This window comes from Melanerpes formicivorus, unplaced genomic scaffold, assembly GCF_026170545.1.
Source record: "Melanerpes formicivorus ecotype bairdi unplaced genomic scaffold, bMelFor1.0.p_v2 SCAF_33, whole genome shotgun sequence".
NCBI lineage: Eukaryota > Metazoa > Chordata > Aves > Piciformes > Picidae > Melanerpes > Melanerpes formicivorus.
In genome coordinates, this window is record NW_027142385.1 from 7,849,687 (window position 1) to 7,868,730 (window position 19,044).

General features: G+C 53.4%; 1 protein-coding gene across 1 annotated transcript in view; it reads left to right on the forward strand.

The window, feature by feature from the left end:
* The first annotated feature begins 586 nt into the window (after nt 1-586).
* Nucleotides 587-19,044, forward strand: part of MED27 (mediator complex subunit 27) — a 99,054-nt gene continuing 80,596 nt past the window's right edge. Inside the window, exons 1-2 of the mRNA XM_068155965.1 lie at nt 587-812; nt 3,876-4,020. Coding sequence (XP_068012066.1) covers nt 607-812; nt 3,876-4,020 — 351 coding nt within the window. The 5' untranslated portion in view covers nt 587-606. The remainder of the gene's footprint in view (nt 813-3,875; nt 4,021-19,044) is intronic.

Sequence of the window (19,044 nt, forward strand, 5' to 3'; positions counted from 1 at the left end):
TGCAGGTGTCCGTAGCATATTTTCATAGACTCATACGATCACAGGCTGGTTTGGGTTGGAAGGGAACCCCAAAGCTGCATTAACCACTGCTGCCCCCTAATCATCTCCTCGACCTCTGCTGTCACAGGTGGGTGGGTGGGGGCACGGGGCGAGCGGGGCACAGCTGCCTTCGCCGAAGGAATGCCTGAGGTTAGGACGGGAGGCTAAAAGCTTTAAAGGCAGCACTTGCGGCCCCGGCTCGGTCACTAGCCGCCCGCCCCGAGCGCTACCGGAGCGCAGCGCAGCGCTGCCGGCTGCCTCCTGCTTCCTGCCTCCTGCCCCCTCCCTCCCTGCCTCCTGCTCCCTGCCTCCTGCTCCCTGCCTCCTGCCCCCTCCCTCCCTGCCTCCTGCCCCCTCCCTCCCTCCCTGCCTCCTGCCCCCTCCCTCCCTGCCTCCTGCCTCCTGCCCCCTCCCTCCCTGCCTCCTGCCTCCTCCCTCCCTGCCTCCTGCCTCCTGCCCCCTCCCTCCGTGCCTCCCGCCCCCTCCCTCCCTGCCTCCCGCGTGGACTCCGTTTCCCAGCGTGCCCCGCGGCCCGCCGCCGGGAGCGGCCGGGCCCTGCCGGCCAAGATGGCGGACGGGGTGCTGAGCCCCGGCGTCAACCTGGAGGCCTTCTCGCAGGCCATCGCCGCCATCCAGGCGCTGCGCTCCAGCGTGACGAGGGTCTTCGACTGCCTGAAGGATGGGATGCGCAACAAGGAGACCCTGGAGGGCCGCGAGAAGGGCTTCGTGGCCGCTTTCCAGGAGAGCCTGCACTCCGTCAGCCGCGACCTGGGGTGAGCGGGCGGCCCCCAGGGGCTCTCCCCGCGGGGTGGGCGTGCGGCAGGGCCCCGCGGGGCGGCACGGGGCGGGAGCCGGCTCCCGGGGGTCCCACGGCCTGCGCTGCTGGCTCCGGGGCCCGGCCCGGCGCTGCCCTGTCCCTGCCGGGGAAAGTTTCCGGCAGGCAGCCGCGGAGCCGCTGCCCTTTGGCTCTTCCTCTCCTGCGCCTTAGCCCCGCGGGGTGGCCGCTGCCGAAGCGGGGCGGGCGCTGCTGGCACGTTTAGCTGGGGTTGGGGTCTTGCCGTGGTGTAAAGAAGAATCGCTTAGGCAAGGTGAATCCTTTTGGTTGCAGGGAGATTTCCCTCCCCCTTCCCCCTTCCCCCTCCTCTTCTTTTGAAGCTCTTTGGTGTAAATCCAAAGGCCCTCCGAAAAGAAGCAGCTCGTCACCGAAACTTGCGAGGCCGGGAGGTGAGCGCAGGTGGGAAGGGTTGGTGAGCAGCAGCATGCAAAGGGAGGCGAGCTGAGGTTGGATTGTGCCTGTGGATCCTGCTGGCGAGGCCATAACTTTCAGCCATTGAAGCAAACCCCTCTGAGGCTTTAATCCGAAGCTGTCAGAGGGAGGCATTCTTAAAAACACCTCTAAACCCCAGCCCCTCTTCACATCAGCTTCAAACAACCCCAGCAGATAGGGCTGCTTCTGATGGCTTGATGCATCCCTGGGTTCTGTGTCCTCCTGGGAGCCATCAGCCCTGTCCAGAGAGATGCCCAGGGGTAGGTGAAGTGCATAACCAACCTTTCCCACCACATCTTCTGCCCGACAGGCATTTGGTGTCCAGGGCCTTGGGTACAAGGATTCCTCTTGCTGCCTGTGAGGCCTCACAGTTCTGATGTGGTAATGTGTTTTGTTCCCTGCTTCTTGCCTTTTGGGAAGGGTGGTAGATGATCATTCCTCTGAGTGGTGTTGCTCACAGCTTCATAGCCTTTGCTTCCTTTGTTTTTCACTGTTTCCAGGTTGGGGGAGGCCTCATGGTCTCCTTGGAAGCCCTGCAAGTCCTTTGGCTATCCTTCTTGTTCAGTTCTGTGAAGAACTAGCTGGTGTCATCCCAAAACCTCCTTCCCAAGCAATAACAAATAGCAGTTGGCCCTGACCTAGCTTGTCTCATGTGTGGTGTTTACACTCCTCTTGCTTTCCAGTTTATCAACCACTGTTTATTTCAGTGCTGTGATGCTCTTGTGAGTCCCTCTGCAGTCAGCCCCTGTCCTTAGAACCATACCTGAGAGTAGCTTCAGCTGCAAACTCCACCAGTTCTTGCTCTGCCCTGCCTTCCACAGCCATTTGTGGCTATGCTTCTCAGTGCTTTGACCATTTCCTTCCTGACTGCTTACAAGAAAACTTCTTTAGAAGGCTTTTTGTTTTAGTCTGGAGAATAAGAGGCTGAGAGGGCATCTGACCAGTGTCTGTAAATACTTGGGGGGTGGCTGTCAAGATGAAGGTGCCAGACTCTTTTCAGTGGTGCCCAGTGATAGGGTAAGGGGCAGTGGATACAAACTGGAGCCCAGGAGGCTCATCCTCAGCATGAGGAGAAACTTCTTTGGTGTGAGGCTGCTGGAGCCCTGGAGCAGGCTGCCCAGAGAGGTTGTGGAGTCTCCTTCCCTGGAGGCTTTCAACAGCCTCCTGGATGAGTTCCTGTGTGACCTGCCCTTGGTCATCCTGCTTTGGCAGGGTAGTTTGACTCAAAGATCTCTGGAGGTCCCTTCCAACCCCTCCCCTTCTGTGATTTTGTGCTAGTGAAGTGCAGAAGTCTTTCAGTTAGCAGTTCTCTGCTCCTTGGTGTTTATATTCATAACCTTCATTAAATGCAGCTGGAGATACTGAGAGGTTTTTTTTCCTCTTCAGAGTGATTTTCACCAGTCACCCTTTGAAAGGTCTGAATCCTGCTTTTAATTTAGTGGAAGTTGTGAAGTTCAGAGTTGGATGGAGCATTCAGAAGTCAAAAGGGAAGGCACCTGATTAGTCCTGTCAGTTGAAGCCCTGTGTGTGATCTCTGTGCTGAGCACCCAGGGCCTTTCTTCTCCAGCTGATTGATGCAGGTTTTAAACATTGCTTAACTTCTGTTATTATTAAATGGAGAGTCTGACAAATGAGCTGTGAAGCCATGACAGAGGGCTTCACAGTGAGGAGTTCTTATCAGGGGAAAATGGTGCTGCTTTGTACCCCAGCTGAGTGTTTCATGCAGGTCATGGAAATCACAGAATGATGAGGGTGGGAAGGGACCTCTGGAGATCATCCAGTCAGAAGTTAACTTCCTTGCACTGAGAGCTTGGAGTGTGTATGTCTCTTCTACCCCCTCTTCCCAAAGCAGGATCACCTAGGGCAGGTCACACAGGAACACATCCAGGTGGGCTTGGAAAGGCTCCAGAGAAGGAGACTCCACAACCTCTCTGGGCAGCCTGCTCCAGGGCTCCAGCAGCCTCACACCAAAGAAGTTTCTCCTCATGTTGAGGTGGAACCTCCTGGGTTCTGCCTGGTACCTGTTGTTGAGGCATCACAGACTTTGCAGGACATTCTCCAGGCTTAGGCCTGGTGTCAGTTCCTCATGAGGATGATGTTCATTGCTAGCTCATTAATGATGAGGCTTCTGCTTGATAGTTGAAAGGATCTTTCTACTGCTGCAGGCAGTGCTGAAGTCAGAATTGTGCAGGTTCTGGGGGTGTGCATTGCTCAGATGATGCCCTGGGGTCTGGAAGCTCTTATGAAGAGGTTCTGCTATAGTTTGACTCCTTCTAGGTTGTCTTGCAAAGACTCTTGGTTGGTGCTCTGTCTCCTGAGCAGTGCTGAGCTTCCCTTGCCTTGTGTTTTCCTGCAAAGCTGAGCAGCTAACAGCCCACTTTGCTTTGCTTGGCTACTGAGAACAGTTGGCTTTTGTCAGGTTGGGAAGGTATTTAAAGCTCCCTGAGATGTTAGAGGTTGTGCATGACTGCTGTCCCTGCAAGACTCTGGATTTCAGGTACCTGTATCTGCACAGCTGGCTTGGGGAGGTGGAAAAAAGGCTTCAAATTGCCCTTCTGTTCTCTTCCAGTGAGCTGGAAAGGCTGAGCAACCTCGTGGGGAAGCCATCTGAGAACCACCCTCTGCACAACAGTGGACTGCTGAGCCTAGATCCTGTCCAGGACAAAACCCCTCTCTACAGCCAACTTCTTCAAGCCTACAAATGGTCAAACAAGGTAAGGGAGTGCAGCAGTGTGCTTGAGTTGTGTCTCAGTCCCTGCAGAAGGTCTGGTTTGTGATTTTGAGCTGGCTTCTGTATGTTGGAGACTGTCAGAATGCAGGGAGGGTTAATGAAGCTGAGGAGTGCAATCCCAGAATGGCTCAGGTTGGAAGGGACCTCAGAGATCCTCTACTCCAACCTCCTTGCCATGGGCTGGGACACCTCCCAACTAGACTTGGTTGCCCAAGGCCTCCTCAAATCTGGCCTTAAACATTCCCAGGGTGGAGACTTCCAGAGCCTCCCTGGGCAGCCTGTGCCAGAGTCCAGAGTGAGAACTTTGTCAGAGCTGCCCTGAGCTGGCTGCAGGTGCATCCCAGCCCACAACTGTCCTTGCTCATTATGCAGGGGGAGGGTTGCTGAGGATGAGGAGCTTCCTGCTTGGGCTCCTCCTGACCCTATTCCTCTTTCTTCTGCTGCTGCTGTACCTTTGCTGGGATCTCTGGATGCTTTGGGATGAGTTTTGTTGTTTCATGAGGTTGTTTGCAATTCAGCCCAGCTTGCTTGCCCCAGCCTGCCCTTCTGTGCTGGGAAGGGGTCACTGGGTGACAGAGCTGCTGTGGTTAGGCCCAGACACAGGCTAAATATGGACACAGGTTCTGCTTTCAGAAGGCAGAAAGTTTTGGCATCCTGTGTACTCACAATTAAGTGTTCCAGGAATAAAAGAGTGGAGTTTGCCCTTTTGTCTCTGTTGTCTTTGACTTCTGTTTCCCAGGTAAAATAAAAGATGCTCTTTAAGTTGTACTTCAGTAGCTGCTCTCTGCCTGGTGATGGTTCTGAGCTCTGCCAGCATCCCTTCTAGGGTCTGCAGTGGCCAGCCAGGGGTGGTTTGACCCAGGAGATGGGAGAGGTGTGAGCTGCTGGATTTACCATCAGCAGCAAAGGCCCTGCTGCTGCTCCTGCAGGCTGCTGCTTCATTCCTCACTGCTAGATCCACTTCTGGAGTTAATTCACTTCCCTCTTTTGGCTGCCTTCCCTTCCTGTTCTGTGTGTCTGGTGTTTTCTGTTGCTTTGGAGGGAGGCTTGAGCTGTGGTGATGTTTCAATCCACTTTGTGCCTGTCCCCATTTAATTTTTAATGTGTGACCCCTTTGTGGCTGGCTGCCTTGTATCTTTGATGAGCTGGGACCAGGGCATTCTCCTCTCCCTCTCAGGCTGTTCATGCATCACTGCTGGCATGAATAGCCCCACGGCTGCCAGGGAGGGGAGATGCAGTGTGGAGGTCTGGGGCTGTGCTGCAGTTCCACAAAGGAGGATGAGCACCCAGGCTGTGTTGCAGGTTTCAGGGCATCCTGCTGGTTTTTCAGACCTGGGGGGGCTGGTGGCAGTGGCTTGTGGAACACCAGGGAGTGAGGTTGGTAAGAACAGCTGGGCTGGCTCAGCAGAAGCAGAGTGTTCAGCATGTCAAAGCACTGTGGATTCACAGATTGCAGCCTGTTGGAAGGGAGCCTCAGAGGTCATCTTGTCCACCCCCCTGCAGTGAGCAGGGGCACCTCCAGCTGGATCAGGCTGCCCAGGGCCACAGCAGCTACTAGATAGTTAACCCCCCCCAACTTTGCTGTGGTTGTTCTGTGTTGAAAGAAACTGAGGACTGAAATGGTTGTTCTTAAAACAATTCCCAAGCCCAGAATCCAAAAGCTCAAGCCTGAACACCCTCAGCTTTGCAAAGGTTATCTGATTCCAGACTGGGAATGGTGGCTGACACCCTCCCAGGCTGTGCTGCCATTCAGTGAGACTGACCGGGCTGGAGAACTGGGCAGGGAGAAACTGAATGAAATCCACCTAGGACAAGGGGAGAGTTCTGCATCTGGGAGAGAACAACCCCATGGGGACTGCTCTGCTGGAGAGCAGCTCTGGGGAACAGGACCTGGGGGAGAGAAGGATGCCCAGGAGCTAGCAGTGTGCCCTTGCAGCCAAGAAGGCTAAGGGGTGGATGAGAAGGGCTGTGGTGAGTGTGTTGAGAGAGGTTCCCCTGCCCTGGTGAGGCCACACCTGGAATCTTGTGTCCAATTCTGAACCTTCTTTTACCTGCTTCTGTGAGTCTGGTTCTCCTAGTTCCTCTGTTTCTGAGGATCTTCTGTCTGCTCTGCAGGTAGAGCAAAGCAGAGCAGGGGCAAAAGTAGACCTTTCCTTGCAGAGGTGCTGTTGGCAGCAGTTGTTGTTCATCAGCACCTGCTATCTTGATATTTACTTACTGTAGTTTGCCCAATAGTTCTGCAGATGGTGAAGTTGTCAGGATAATGGAAGCAGCTGTTTGGCACCACAACAGCTTGTCAAGTGCATTAATTACACACCCATGAAGCTGTAAAGGAACTTTCCTTTTCCAGGTGTTGAACAGAGCTCCCAAGCTATAGCTGAAAGACACAGGAAGTTGATCTGACTGCAGGCAAGAGCTAAGTGCTTGTTCTGCTTTGCTTTGGCTTCCTCTGGTGTCTGAGGAATCATACAAGGAGATGGCATTGCCTGAGGGCTGCATGGAGGCACATAGCAGCCATGCAACAACATTTGGGCCTGCTTGTTAATCCCCACCCCCCCTTCTCTTCCATTTTATTCAGTTGTTAACTTCATTCAGTTGTTCATTTTAGGTAAGAAAAGAGGTTTTCTTATCATGGTTTTGCCTGGGAAAGACCTTTAAGATCACTGAGTCAAACCATCTACCAAGTCTGGTCTCTCTGCATCACATCTCTGCATCTTTTAAACACCTCCAGGGATGAGAATAGAATAGAATAAAATAAACCAGGTTGGAAGAGACCTTCAAGATCATGGTGTCCAACCTATCATCCAGCACCACCCAACCAACTAACCCATGGCACCAAGCACCCCATCAAGTCTCCTCCTGAGCACCTCCAGTGATGGTGACTCCACCACCTCCCCAGGCAGCCCATTCCAATGGGCAATCACTCTCTCTGTAGAACTTCCTCCTAACCTCCAGCCTAAACCTCCCCTGGCACAGCCTGAGGCTGTGTCCTCTTGTTCTGGTGCTGGCTGCCTGGGAGAAGAGACCAACCTCTGAACTGAAGTGCTGCTTCTCAGAAGGATCCAGGTGTGGCCTCTAATGTAATGGTGAAGATCTAATGTTAGCTGAGAGAGGAATGAGCTCACCTTGTGGAGGGACAATGCAGCTGAAGTGTTCCTGGGAAGCTAGGAGGCATATGGAATCAGAGGGCATCTTCATGGGCACTGCTCAGTGCTTGCAGCTGGGTTCTGGGCTTGGGAGCTGAATGCATCTTAGCTGTTGAGCTTTGTGTATGTGCTGTGATTGCTGTGTCTGAGCAGCTGGAAGCTGAGCTGACAGCAGCAGTCAGAAAGGTTTCTGATGTGTTTGTGTGTGGCTGGATGCTACCTGGAGGAGGCAGGGCTGGATCTGCAGGGTGCTGCTGCCCTGCCTCCCGTTACCAGGTGCTGGCTGCTTGCATTCTGCTGGAATTCAAAGGGAGCTGCCCCAGGGGAGAATGCAGCAGCTACAAGTTTGGATGGAAAGAATGTTTAAAAGTCACCTACAGGAGTGAAATACTGATGAAGTTCTCATCTGGGCATTTTTGTCTGAAGAGATGTGACCTCATTTGTGACAGAGCCCTGCAACAGCTTGCCTGCTTCTGTTGCTCTTCAGGACACTTCCAGCAGTGCTCTCCCAAGCTCAGGGGTGCTGCTGCTTCTCTCAGCAGCTGAGGCAATGGTCTCAGGAGTAAGAGCATCATTTGCTGAGCAGCTCTGTGTGTTTCTTGGTATCTCAGTATTGGCTGGCAAAGGCATCTTGTGGGCTGGGAAGGAAATGGTCAATGGTGTGATTAAGCCAATATGACACACCTCATAAAATAGGAGTGGCTGGAAGGGACCTTAAAGATCATCCAGCTCCAACCCCCAGCCCTGGGCAGGGACACCTCCTCCTAGAGCAGGATACTCAAGACCCTGTCCAACCTGGCTTTGACTTCCAGGCTTGGAGCCTCCACAGCCTCTATGGGCAACCTGTTCCAGTGCCTCACCACCCTCATGGGGAAGACTTTCTTCCTCATGTCTCATCTAAACCCAGCTTCTTGAGGCTGTGCCCCCTCACCTTGTCCCTCCATGCCTTGGAGAGAAATTCCTCTCCATCTCTTCTGTAGCCCCCTTCAAATCCTGAAAGGCTGCTCTGAGGTCTCCCTGGAGCCTCATCTCAGGGTGAGTTACTTCCCCACCTACAAAACACTTGGGAAAGCTTCTGATGGTGTAGCCTGACCCAGCTCCAGTAATGCTGGAGGCCAAAGCAGCTGCAGGTTTCTGGAGTCCCTGAGTCTGAACTCGTTCCTGAGTGGCACAGACTTTTGGTTTCCATCTGCTGCCTTAGTAAGGTGGGGAGGTTTCTTTTTCCTTACCTGTGGTGTGCACTTGTTCATCCTCTTTGCCCTTGGCAAAGCATTTGTGAGCTCTGGCCCCGTGCATGCCCCAGGCAGAGCCTGTGGAGGTGTTTCCATTGCAGTGGAAGGGAAAACACCCAGCGTGGTTCCTACCCACTGAGCAAGGCAAGTGCTTGACAGGGTGAGCTTCCCCTCTCCTCATGGGGTGCTGTCAAGTGCTTCATGCCCAACATCTGAGCTGTAATCACTGCTAGAGGATTGCCTCCATGCTTTTCTTTGAAGGGTATATGCAAAATGCATCAGCTCCCAAACCCCAACAGAGTTTGCCTTTCTACCACACTTAAACATTGAGTCTGATGGATAGCAGCAAACAAATCTGCCCTGAGCTGCTGAGCAGTAGCAGTTTCCTTGCCCAAGTGAAGATTCTGTCTTGTAGATGTTCTCTCCTTCCCCTGCCCCCCCTTTTGCAGTGAAGAGTTTTTCAGACTAACAAATGCTGTTACCAGCAGGAGAAGCGAAGGCAATTGGGAGCAGCTGCAGCCTTGAACAGGTAGTTTGAATCTTGTCCTTGATTTCTAGCTTCACTGAGGCACAGTGCTTGCTCTTGCATGGGCTTTACAGTGTCAGGGTATTATAAATGTTCCAAGGGGACATGAGGAAGAAGTAGCCCAGGGAGGTGGTGGAGGCCCCATCCCTGCAGGCATTCCACAGCCAGCTTGATGGGGCTCTGAGCAGCCTGATCTAGGTGGGGGTGTCCCTGCTTGCTGCAGGATGGGGAGGCTTGGGCTCTCCTAGGATGGTTTGGGTGGGAAGGGACCTTAAAGATCACCCAGTTCCAACCCCTTGCCACGGGCAGGGACACTTTCCACCAGCCCAGGGTGCTCAGGGTCTCATCCAGCCTGGCTTTGAACGCTCCTGGGGAGGAGACATCCACAACCTGCCTGGGCAACCTGTGCCAGAGTCTTCCCAAGCTCACTGTCAAGAACTTCCTCCTATTCTCCAGGCTCAATCTGCTCCCCTCAAGCTAGCCTGGATGAGCCTGGGGAGTCCCTTCCAACCCAGTGCAGTCTATGAGTCTGCAAAGTGACCCAAGCTGGAGAGGCTTTGCTGCAGGCTGGGGTTGGGGTGGCTGAGAGCTGCCAAACAGAGAGGGACCTGGGGGTGCTGATTGACAGCTGCCTAAACATGAGCCAGCAGTGTGCCCAGGGGACCAAGAAGGCCAAGGGCATCCTGGCCTGCATTAGGAATAGTGTGGCCAGCAGGAGCAGGGAAGTCATTGTGCACTGGTTAGGCCACATCTGGAGTCCTGTGTCCAGTTCTGTGCCCCTCAGTTTAAGGTCATTGAGAGACTTGAAGGTGTCCAGAGAAGGGCAACAAGGCTGGGGAGAGGCCTTGAGCACAGCCCTGTGAGGAGAGGCTGAGGGAGCTGGGGTTGCTTAGCCTGGAGAAGAGGAGGCTCAGGGGGGACCTCATTGCTCTCTCCAACTCCCTGCAGGGAGGTTGTAGCCAGGAGGGGGTTGGTCTCTCCTCTCTAGCAACCAGCACCAGAACAAGAGGACACAGTCTCAAGCTGCCCCAGGGGAAGTTCAGGCTGGAAGTGAGGAGAAAGTTCTTCCCCAAGAGAGTCATTCACCATTGGAATGTGCTGCCCAGGGAGGTGGTGGAATCCCCATCCCTGGAGGTGTTCCAGAGGGGATTGGATGTGGCACTTGGTGCCATGGTCTAGTCATGAGGTCTGTGGTGACAGCTTGGACTTGATGATCTTTGAGGTCTCTTCCAACCTTGGTGATTCTGTGGTAGGAGCTGTCATCAGCTTGTGTCCAAGTCACGTGCTGGCAAGTGCAGGAGGCCCTGAGCGAAGCCCTGTTGGGCTGTGTGCTGCAGCACATGAGGCTGCTTGGATTTGCATTTGTTACCTCATGGCTTCCTCCTTGGTTTTCCATCAATTCCAGCTGGAGCTGCTGAGAGTGCCAGTAATGAGGTGAAATGATTTTCTGTCCTGGGGCAGAGGGGCAGAGGAATAGATAGGCTTTGGTTATTAAATTATTGGGATGTGGCCACTGATAAATTATTTGTCTAAATTGGGTTTGTTGGAGGTCTCCAAAAGAAATCAATAGAGGCTGTAGAGAAAGTCCAGACTGGTTACAGCTGCCCTTGGTAGCTGGGTATTGATTAGACACAAATATTGAGTTTAATGACAATAAATGACATTAAATGTTAACCATAACAGGAGGGGAACACTGCTCAAGGAATCTTGGTTTTCTTTCTTCCTTTGTTCATCCTGATTGTAAAGTGAAGTTGTTCATTCCAGAGAACATTAATTCCAGTGCTGGGATGTGCTCAAGCAGTCAGAATGTAATGTGGTTTTCCAGTAGCATGGCCAATGTAACTGAATTACTGCCTTGGCAGCGCTCTGGAGGCTCAGGCGGATGGCCAAGAGTTTTGTCCTTTCAGGACTCTCCTCATCCCAAAAATGCAGTGCCCCAGGGGGGGTGAGGCAGTGCCCCAGGGGGGTGAGGCAGTGCCCCCGGGGGGGTGAGGCAGGTGAGGCAGTGCCCCAGGGGGTGAGGCAGTGCCCCAGGGGGTGCGAGGCGGTGCCCCAGGGGGTGCGAGGCAGTGCCCCAGGGGGGGTGAGGCAGTGCCCCAGGGGGGGTGAGGCAGTGCCCCAGGGGGTGCGAGGCGGTGCCCCAGGGGGGTGAGGCAGTGCTGTGTGGAGCTCCTGGAGGCACAGACTGGTGGGGGTTGGAAGGGACCTCTAGAGATCACCGAGTCCAGCTCCCCTGCCAGAGCAGCATCACCCAGGAGCACATCCAGGTGGGACCTGAAAGTCTCCAGAGGAGACTCCACAGCCTCTGTGGGCAGCCTGCTCCAGCAGCCTCACAGCAAGGAAGTTTCTTCCCATGTGAAGGAGAGACAAGGCTCTGCTGGAGAGAGTGGGGCAAGGAGCAGTGGATCCAAACTGGAACACAGGAGGTTCTGCCTCAACATGAGGCCAACATTCTCAGCTCTGAGCCTCCTGGAGCAGGCTGCCCAGAGAGGTTATGGAGTCTCCTCTGGAGACTTTCAGCCCCTGCCTGGATGCACTCCTGAGTGACCTGCCCCAGGTAACCCTGCTCTGGCAGGGGGGTTGGACTTGGTCTTTTGAGGTCCCTTCTGACCCCTAACATTCTGTGGCTCTATGACCACCAGCATCTGGTTTGCTCACAGAAGGGAGCTAATGGAAAAGCAAACTTAGATTTGCAGTGCCAAGTCCCCACAAGGACTTCTCCATGGCTCTCTGGAGAGCAGGTTTTAATTGCCTCTGTTAGAGCAGAATCCATTCTTCAGAAGGGAGCTGGAGTGGAAAGGCTCTTGAGGATTACTGGCTGTGGGAGCTGATATTCCTGCAGAGATGAATGATCCTTGTGCATGGGGCACAAAGATGAGCCAAGGGCTGGAGCAGCTCTGCTGAGAGCACAGGCTGAGGGAGCTGGGGCTGTGCAGCCTGCAGAAGACTCTGTGAGGACCTCAGAGCTGCCTGCCAATACCAGAAGGGATCCTGCAGGATGGACTCTTCCTGAGGCTGTCTAGAGATAGGCCAAGGGGGAATGGTTTGGAGCTGAGGCAGAGCAGGGTTAGAGTGGAGCTGAGGAAGTTCTTCAGCAGGAGGGAGCTGAGACTCTGGCACAGGCTGCCCAGGAGGCCGTGGCTGCCTCCTGCCTGAGGATGTTCAGGGCCAGGCTGGATGAAGCCTTGAGCAGCTGAGCTTGGTTGAGAGGTGTCCCTGCCCATGGCAGGGGAGCTTGGAGCAGATGAGCTCTGAGCTCCTTTCCAACCTGGGCAACTGAGTGATTCTGTTCCTGCTTCTGAATTCAAGGTGTAACCTTGAACAAGATGCAGGACTTCTCAAGTTGGTTTTGTATTTCCCAGTGCCTCAATTCCCTGCAGGATAAAACAGCCTAATACTTAACCTGCTTCTTGGGAGAGTTTCTAGTCTAAATGTGTCTCAAGTGCATTGGGCTCTGTGGCCAGGAATGCTGTGGAGGTGCCAAGTATTGTGACTAATGTTTGCCTGGCAGGCTGCAGAAATTGCCCTTTATGGGCTTTGGATTTTGTGCTGTTTCAGGCAAGTGTTGGGGTGCAGTGCCCTTGCTGTGCAGAATGCCATCAGCAGTGGGGGGTGGTTGGTTCCTTTCATGGGTAGCAGGAAACAGGTGGTTACCTCTCTGCTTCCAACTGCTGTAGCTATTAATTACTGCTCACTTCTCTGCCTGGAGAATATGGCATTGTGTTACTGCAGGCTTCATTGGTTTAGTGGCAGGGGTGGCAACTGCAGGGAGTGTGCAAACTTACCCTGGAGATGGGGAGGTGGGGGGAAGGCACTGGGCAAGAAGCTGTGATGGGGGAAAAACTCCTTGTGCAAAATGTGAAGGGGAGAGAGAGGCAGGAGTTTCACAGCCCAATTATGCTGCACTGGAGAAGGAGAAAGGAACTCACAGAATGGGTTGGGTTGGAAGGGACCTTAAAGGTCATCTAATTCCCTGCCACGGGGAAGGACACTTCCACTTTCCCTCTGAGGGTCTGTGAGCTCTGCAGTGAGAGCTGCAAAGATGATAGAAAACAGTGAAAGCCAGGATGAAAGGAGGGGTCCAGCAGTAACAGCAGAGGCAGAACCAGCAGCTGCTGCATGCTGGATGGGGTTTATTCTGCCTCAAGCAGCACCTGGGAGCATTAGGGATGGATGGGATGACTGCTGTCCATCTTCTTGGAGCATGCATCTCCCCTCCTCAGCTGCAGCCCTGGGAATCTGCAGCTCTTGGAGGTGTTTCTTTGCCTTTGATTCCTGTGCTTGTTTTGAACAAAAGCCCAACCTGGGGCTATCTTAACAGTTTTATTGGTACCATCCATAACTATGAAAGTGGCTTTGACACCTGATAGTTGGAACAAAAGGAGATGAAAATTACCCATTCCTTTTTTTCTTTGCACTGCTGGCAAGCTGCTCTGGCAGGTGGGACTGTGCCACATCACCTGCCTTGTGCCAGCCTCTGGCTTTGACTTGCTGTGACAGGAAGGGCAATGAAGCTGAGGAAGGGCCTGGAGAACAGGGCTGGGGAGGAGCAGCAGCTGGGGGACCAGAGGGTGTTTAGCCTGAAGAGGAGGCTGAGGGGAGACCTCATTGCTCTCTACAGCTCCCTGAAGGGAGATTGGAGTGAGGAGGGGGTTGGTCTCTTTAGTATCAGGTGATAGAACTTGAAGAAATGGCCTGAAATTGCACCAGGGGGGTTCTAGGATGGATATTGGGAACAATCTCTTTGCTGCAGGATTGGACAGGGATTGGCAGAGGCTGCCCAGGGAGGTGATGGAGTCCCCATCCCTTGGAGGTGCTCAGGAAACCTGTGGCCATGGCACTTGAGGCTAGGGTTTGGTGGCTGTGGTGGTGCTGGGTTGAAGGCTGGGCTCAGGGATCTGAGAGCTCTCTTCCAACCCAGCCAATTCTGTGAGGTTTGAGGAGCCTGGGGTGAGTTTCTTACTTTGGAAGAGTGCTGATTAACTTTTTGCTTCAAGAGAACTCAGCAGCCTTTGTCTGTGGCTTGCTTGTTAGCCACTTGGAATCCTTTGTGAGCTTCTCAGAGTGGCAGCAGGGAGAATTCACACCAGGATGTTACTGTGAAATTCTTTGGACACCTCTCACTTGTTTTTTCTGTGTGACTGTTTTGTTGCAGCTCTGAAGTGGCCTGGGAGCAGGATTCTGTTTGTGATTTGTGCTGGGTTTTTTTTTCCTGTTGCTGTGCCTGGCTGGTTGGTTCTCACCAGGATTTTACAAGGCTCTGAGCAAAAATAATGCTGTGAGCAGCCCTGGTCTCACCTACCCTAATGATGGGAGGGGATGTAGCAGTGCACACCATGCTCAACCACAGCCCTCTTGCCAGCTGGAGAGAAATTATTCAGTGCTTTGCATCACCTTTGTTTGCTAATGAATGGGGGGTTCCCCCTCCCTCCCCCCCCACTTTCTTTGAGTATTTATGTTCTAGCTGTTAGCTTATTTCAGGATGGAAATGATTGCTGTTGCTCTAGTTTAACCAAAACACTTCTGCCCACTCCTGGTTCTCCCTCCCATAACTCCTTTTTCCCCCCTTCCTGCAAGAACTCTTCATGCAGTTGCTGTTGGGTGGCTGAATTATGTAATGTGGATGTCAGTGATCACTTTCTGGGCTGCAGGATGGGATCAGCAAACCAGCTTGGTTCAAACTGCATTGCCCTGTGCAGAGCAGCCCTGGAACCACACTGAGCCAGTCACAGGCACACAGATGAAGTGTGTGGCTTAATGAAGTCGTGGTACAGCCACAGCTAGATGGGAAGAAAAGGCTTTGCTTGTAGAACTTGGAATGGCACAGGGTCCCAGCATGGTGAGGTTGGAAGGGGCCTCTGAGCATCATCCAGTTCAACCCTCCTGTTAAAGTAGGGTCACCCACAGCAGCTTGCCCAGGATCACAAAGGCCAGGTGGGTTTGGGATCTCTCCAGAGGAGGAAAACTCCACAACCTCTCTGGGCAGCCTGCTGCAGGCCTCCAGCACCCTCACACCAAAGCTTCTCCTCCTGTTCAGGTGGAACCTCCTGGGTTCCAGTTTGTGCCCATTGCCCCTTGTCCTGTCCCTGGGCAGTACTGGGAACTCTGGCCCCTTCCTTCCTCTTGCCCCCCAGCCTTTAGCTCTTGCTGAGCATTGCTCAGCTCCCCTCTGGGGCTGCTCTTCTGCAGGCTCTCAGCCCCAGGGCTCTCAGCCTTTCCTCTTCTCAGTGACGTTCCAGTCCCCTCAGCATCTTTGTGGCCCTTTACACCAAAGTGTAACTGCAAATCCTTGTTGTCAAGGGATCAGTTGGAGACTTGTGTAGGACTGCAGAACAAGAGCAGGGTTGTAAGAAACCCTGGGACCCAGCATGCCTTTGAGTTTCAGCTTCCCCTGCCACCCCAGCTCTCGGTGCCTCACAGCAGTGCTGCAAGCCTGCCTTACCTGCTAGCTGCTGGCCACTGGGAAAGCACAGAGGATGATTCCAGAGCCTCAAAAGTTGTCTCAACTTACTTTGAGGCAAGGTAAAGGTGTTTGTAAGGCATTTGGGGACCTTCATGTGAAGGGCATTGAAGGCATCTGAGCACTAATATGCAATAACTGCTGGAGGTGATAAGCAGCCCATTGCTATTCTTCCTGGGGAGAAGATTTCCTTAGAGCTCCTAGAGGAAATCAAATAAAATGGAAAATTTCATGATGTCACCTTGTTGCTCTCCACTATTGTTGTTGTCAGCTCTTTTTGTGTGACTCCTTGGGTGTTTTTAATGCAGAGGGGTTGCTCCTCTCTAATCTTGTTTGGACTTCTCCTCTGGACTCGGCTGCGGTTGGCTGCCGGGGTTCAGAGGGTGCTGCAGCTGCTTCGATCACACAGCAGCAATACCCAATCCTTCCCTCTCTTATCTTCATCAGATACTGTTGAGAGCTGGGCTGCAAGCATGGAAATCACCTCAGAGCTAATAAAATTGACAATAGGCTGTGGAGGGAGCTGTGTGTGATGAAGGAGGCAGCTGGGGTCACTGGTGTGGCTGCTGCTCCGTGGAGGTGTGCTCTGCAGGGATGTGGCAGCAGTCTGCTGTTCAGCAGGAGCTGATGCTGAGTGCTGATGTCTGTAGGCCAGGAGGCCTGGGATGATTCTGGAACTCTTTTGCCTCTTGGGAGTGGCACATGCTGGGTTCTGTTTCCCTGGGAGGAAGGGATAGGCTTGCCCTGCGGGAGTGGTGTTGGTTTGTTGTTCTGATGCTGTGACCATCCAAGAATTGCCCAGGGGGGCTGTGGGTGTCCACCCCCTGGAAGTGTTGCAGGCCAGGCTGCATGAGGCCTTGAGCAACCTGCTCCTAGTGGAAGGTGTCCCTGCCCATGGCTTCTGTTTGAACATAAAAGGGCGCTGCAGGAGCTGGGGGCCGCTGCAGGAGCTGGGGGCCGCTGCAGGAGCTGGGGGCCGCTGCAGGAGCTGGGGGCCGCTGCAGGAGCTGGGGGCCGCTGCAGGAGCTGGGCACTTGCTCTCAGCTGGCTTTTCAGAAGGAATTTGCTCATTGCAAAATAGTCCTGTGATGAGGATGTGAGATTCTGCTTGGAGATTGGAAGCAAGTGGTCTCCTCTCCCCAGGGCTGTGAGATTTCACTGGTAACACAAACAAGCTATCAGGGAGGTGCAGGAGCTGTGGCCATTTGACTCGTCTTTGGGGTGTGCAGATGAATTTTGCTCCAGCTCCTGCTGGTGCCTGCCCAGGTTTTTAGGGATACTTGATTTTTCCTCTGCTGAATGATGCTTGATGAGCAGCTTCTACAGAAGCCCAAGACACTGGGGTACAAAGCTGCCTCCTGAGAAGTGGGTTGGGCTTTTTCTCCTCCCCTTCCCTCTTCTCCCAGGCAGCCAGCACCAGAACAAGAGGACACAGTCTCAGGCTGTGCCAGGGGAGGTTTAGGTAGGAAGAAGTTCTGTACAGAGAGAGTGATTGCCCATTGGAATGGGCTGCCTGGGGAGGTGGTGGAGTCACCATCATTGGAGGTGCTCAGGAGGAGACTTGATGGGGTGCTTGGTGCCATGGGTTAGTTGTTTAGGTGGTGTTGGGTTGGTTGATGGGTTGGATGTGATGATCTTGAAGGTCTCTTCCAACCTGGTCTATTCTATTCTCCTGTCTTGGGGCAGCTGGGAGCAGACCTGGGGAAAGCTGCTATTGTAAATGTGGTACTGAATTGCAGCCTGTGTGACTTTATGGCTTGCTTGGTAGCTGCAGGAACAAATCCTGGCCCTCCTGGAAGCTTGAGTAACACCACAGCCAGGCAGGTTTGGGGGTTGGAAGAGCAGAGACAAGATTGAGAGTGTTGCCCCCAGCTGCTTCCCTCCTAACTCCATTTGAATTGGGTCCCTCTGGTTGGTAGGAGCATTTAAATCTATTAGAGCTGTGAAATCCTGAGGTCGTGGAGATAAAGATGATTTATCAGCCCATGTTATCTCTTCCTCTGCCAATACAAGGTGAGCCCAAGCATGCTTAGCAGTTGGTTTGATCTTATCTTCAACACCTGAATGTGAGGGCTCCACTCAGGCACCAAAGCAGGAATAAAACCTTCTACCCACTGCCATTTGCTCAGTCAGAGTGCACCCAGCAGAAGCTGTCCTGTGGATGAATAAAAGATGGAAGGAAAGCTGCTTGGTTCTAGCAGGGGCTCATCTTCTCCACCTCTGATCTCCTCACAGAGAGATCAAAAGTTTCTGTCCCCTGAGCAGCAGTTGCCTTTTGTAAGGTTTTTGGCTTGCTGGGAAGCATCCTGGCAGGCTGTGGTGCTCCACTGAGTTTGAGGACTCAGGGAGTGAGTTAAATGCCTCCAAGCAGACAGTGTGAGCCGAGCTGACAGGTGAGCTGGCGCAGGACGGCGGTGCTGCACGCCCGCCCGGTGCCTCAGTGACTTCAAAATGCATTCCTTGGAGTGTTTCATGTTTTATATGCTCAGGAATTGGCCTCTTCCCAGATAAGTCTTCTTCAAAAGCACATAAACTGACAAGCTGACAGTAATAAGCAATAGACTTATTGGGTGGAATGAAGAGAGATCATGGCTATGAAAAGTAATGACCACACGGCCCTGCTCAGGCTGCTTGCAGGACGGCTTTAGCTTTGGACAGCAGAGTAATGGCCACAGCTGACAGCAGGCAGGCAGACCAGAGGGGTCTTTGATGCTCAGAGCTGCACTTTGGGGCAAAGCCAGCCCCAGTCCTGATTTGTTTGGTGGCTGTGTTTGCATTCTCTGGAGCTTCTCTGGCTGGCAGTGGCATGGTGTGAGGTGCTCTCTGCACTGCATGGGCTGCTAGACACACAGGAGTTGCTCCAGCTGGGACATTGCAGTGGGTTCTGAGCTGGATGGGTTTGCTTCTTCAGTGCCTGTGGAACTCAGTGCTGAAAATAGGCTCTGAAATAGTGTGGCCAGCTGGGGCAGGGCAGGGATTGTTCCCCTGTATTCAACACTGGTGAGGCCACACCTTCAGTACCAGGTTCAGTTTTGGGCCCCTGACTCCAAGGATGACATTGAGGGGCTGGAGCAGGTCCAGAGAAGGGCAACAAAGCTGGGGAAGGGTCTGGAGAGCAGAGCTGGTGAGGAACAGCTGAGGGAGCTGGGGCTGTTTGATTTGGAGATAAAAAGAGGCTGAGAGGAGAGCTCATTGCTCTCTACAGCTCCCTGAAAGGAGGTTGGAGTGAGGTGGGGCTTGGTCTCTTCTCCCTAGGCTGAGGGGATAGAAGGAGAGGGAATAGTCTGAAATTATGCCAGGGGAGGTTTAGGTTGGAGATAAGGAAAAATTGCTTCAGGAGTGGTCAGGGACTGGCACAGGCTGCCCAGGGAGGTGGTGGAGTCCCCAGCCCTGGAGGTGTCCAAGGAACCTGTGGCCATGGCACGTGGGGCTGTGGTTTAGTGGCCATGCTGGGGTTGGGTTGCTGGTTGGACTGGGTGATCTTAGAAGGCTTTTCCAACCCAAACAATGTTATGCTATGAAAGCCTCTGAGGATCTGTGCCCAAGGAGGAGCTGTCTGGAGGTACAAGAGATGAGTTCAAGTGAATTATTTTCATCTCTCTGTCAACAGCAATTGAGTTTCTTTCCCTTCTTGCAGCTCCCT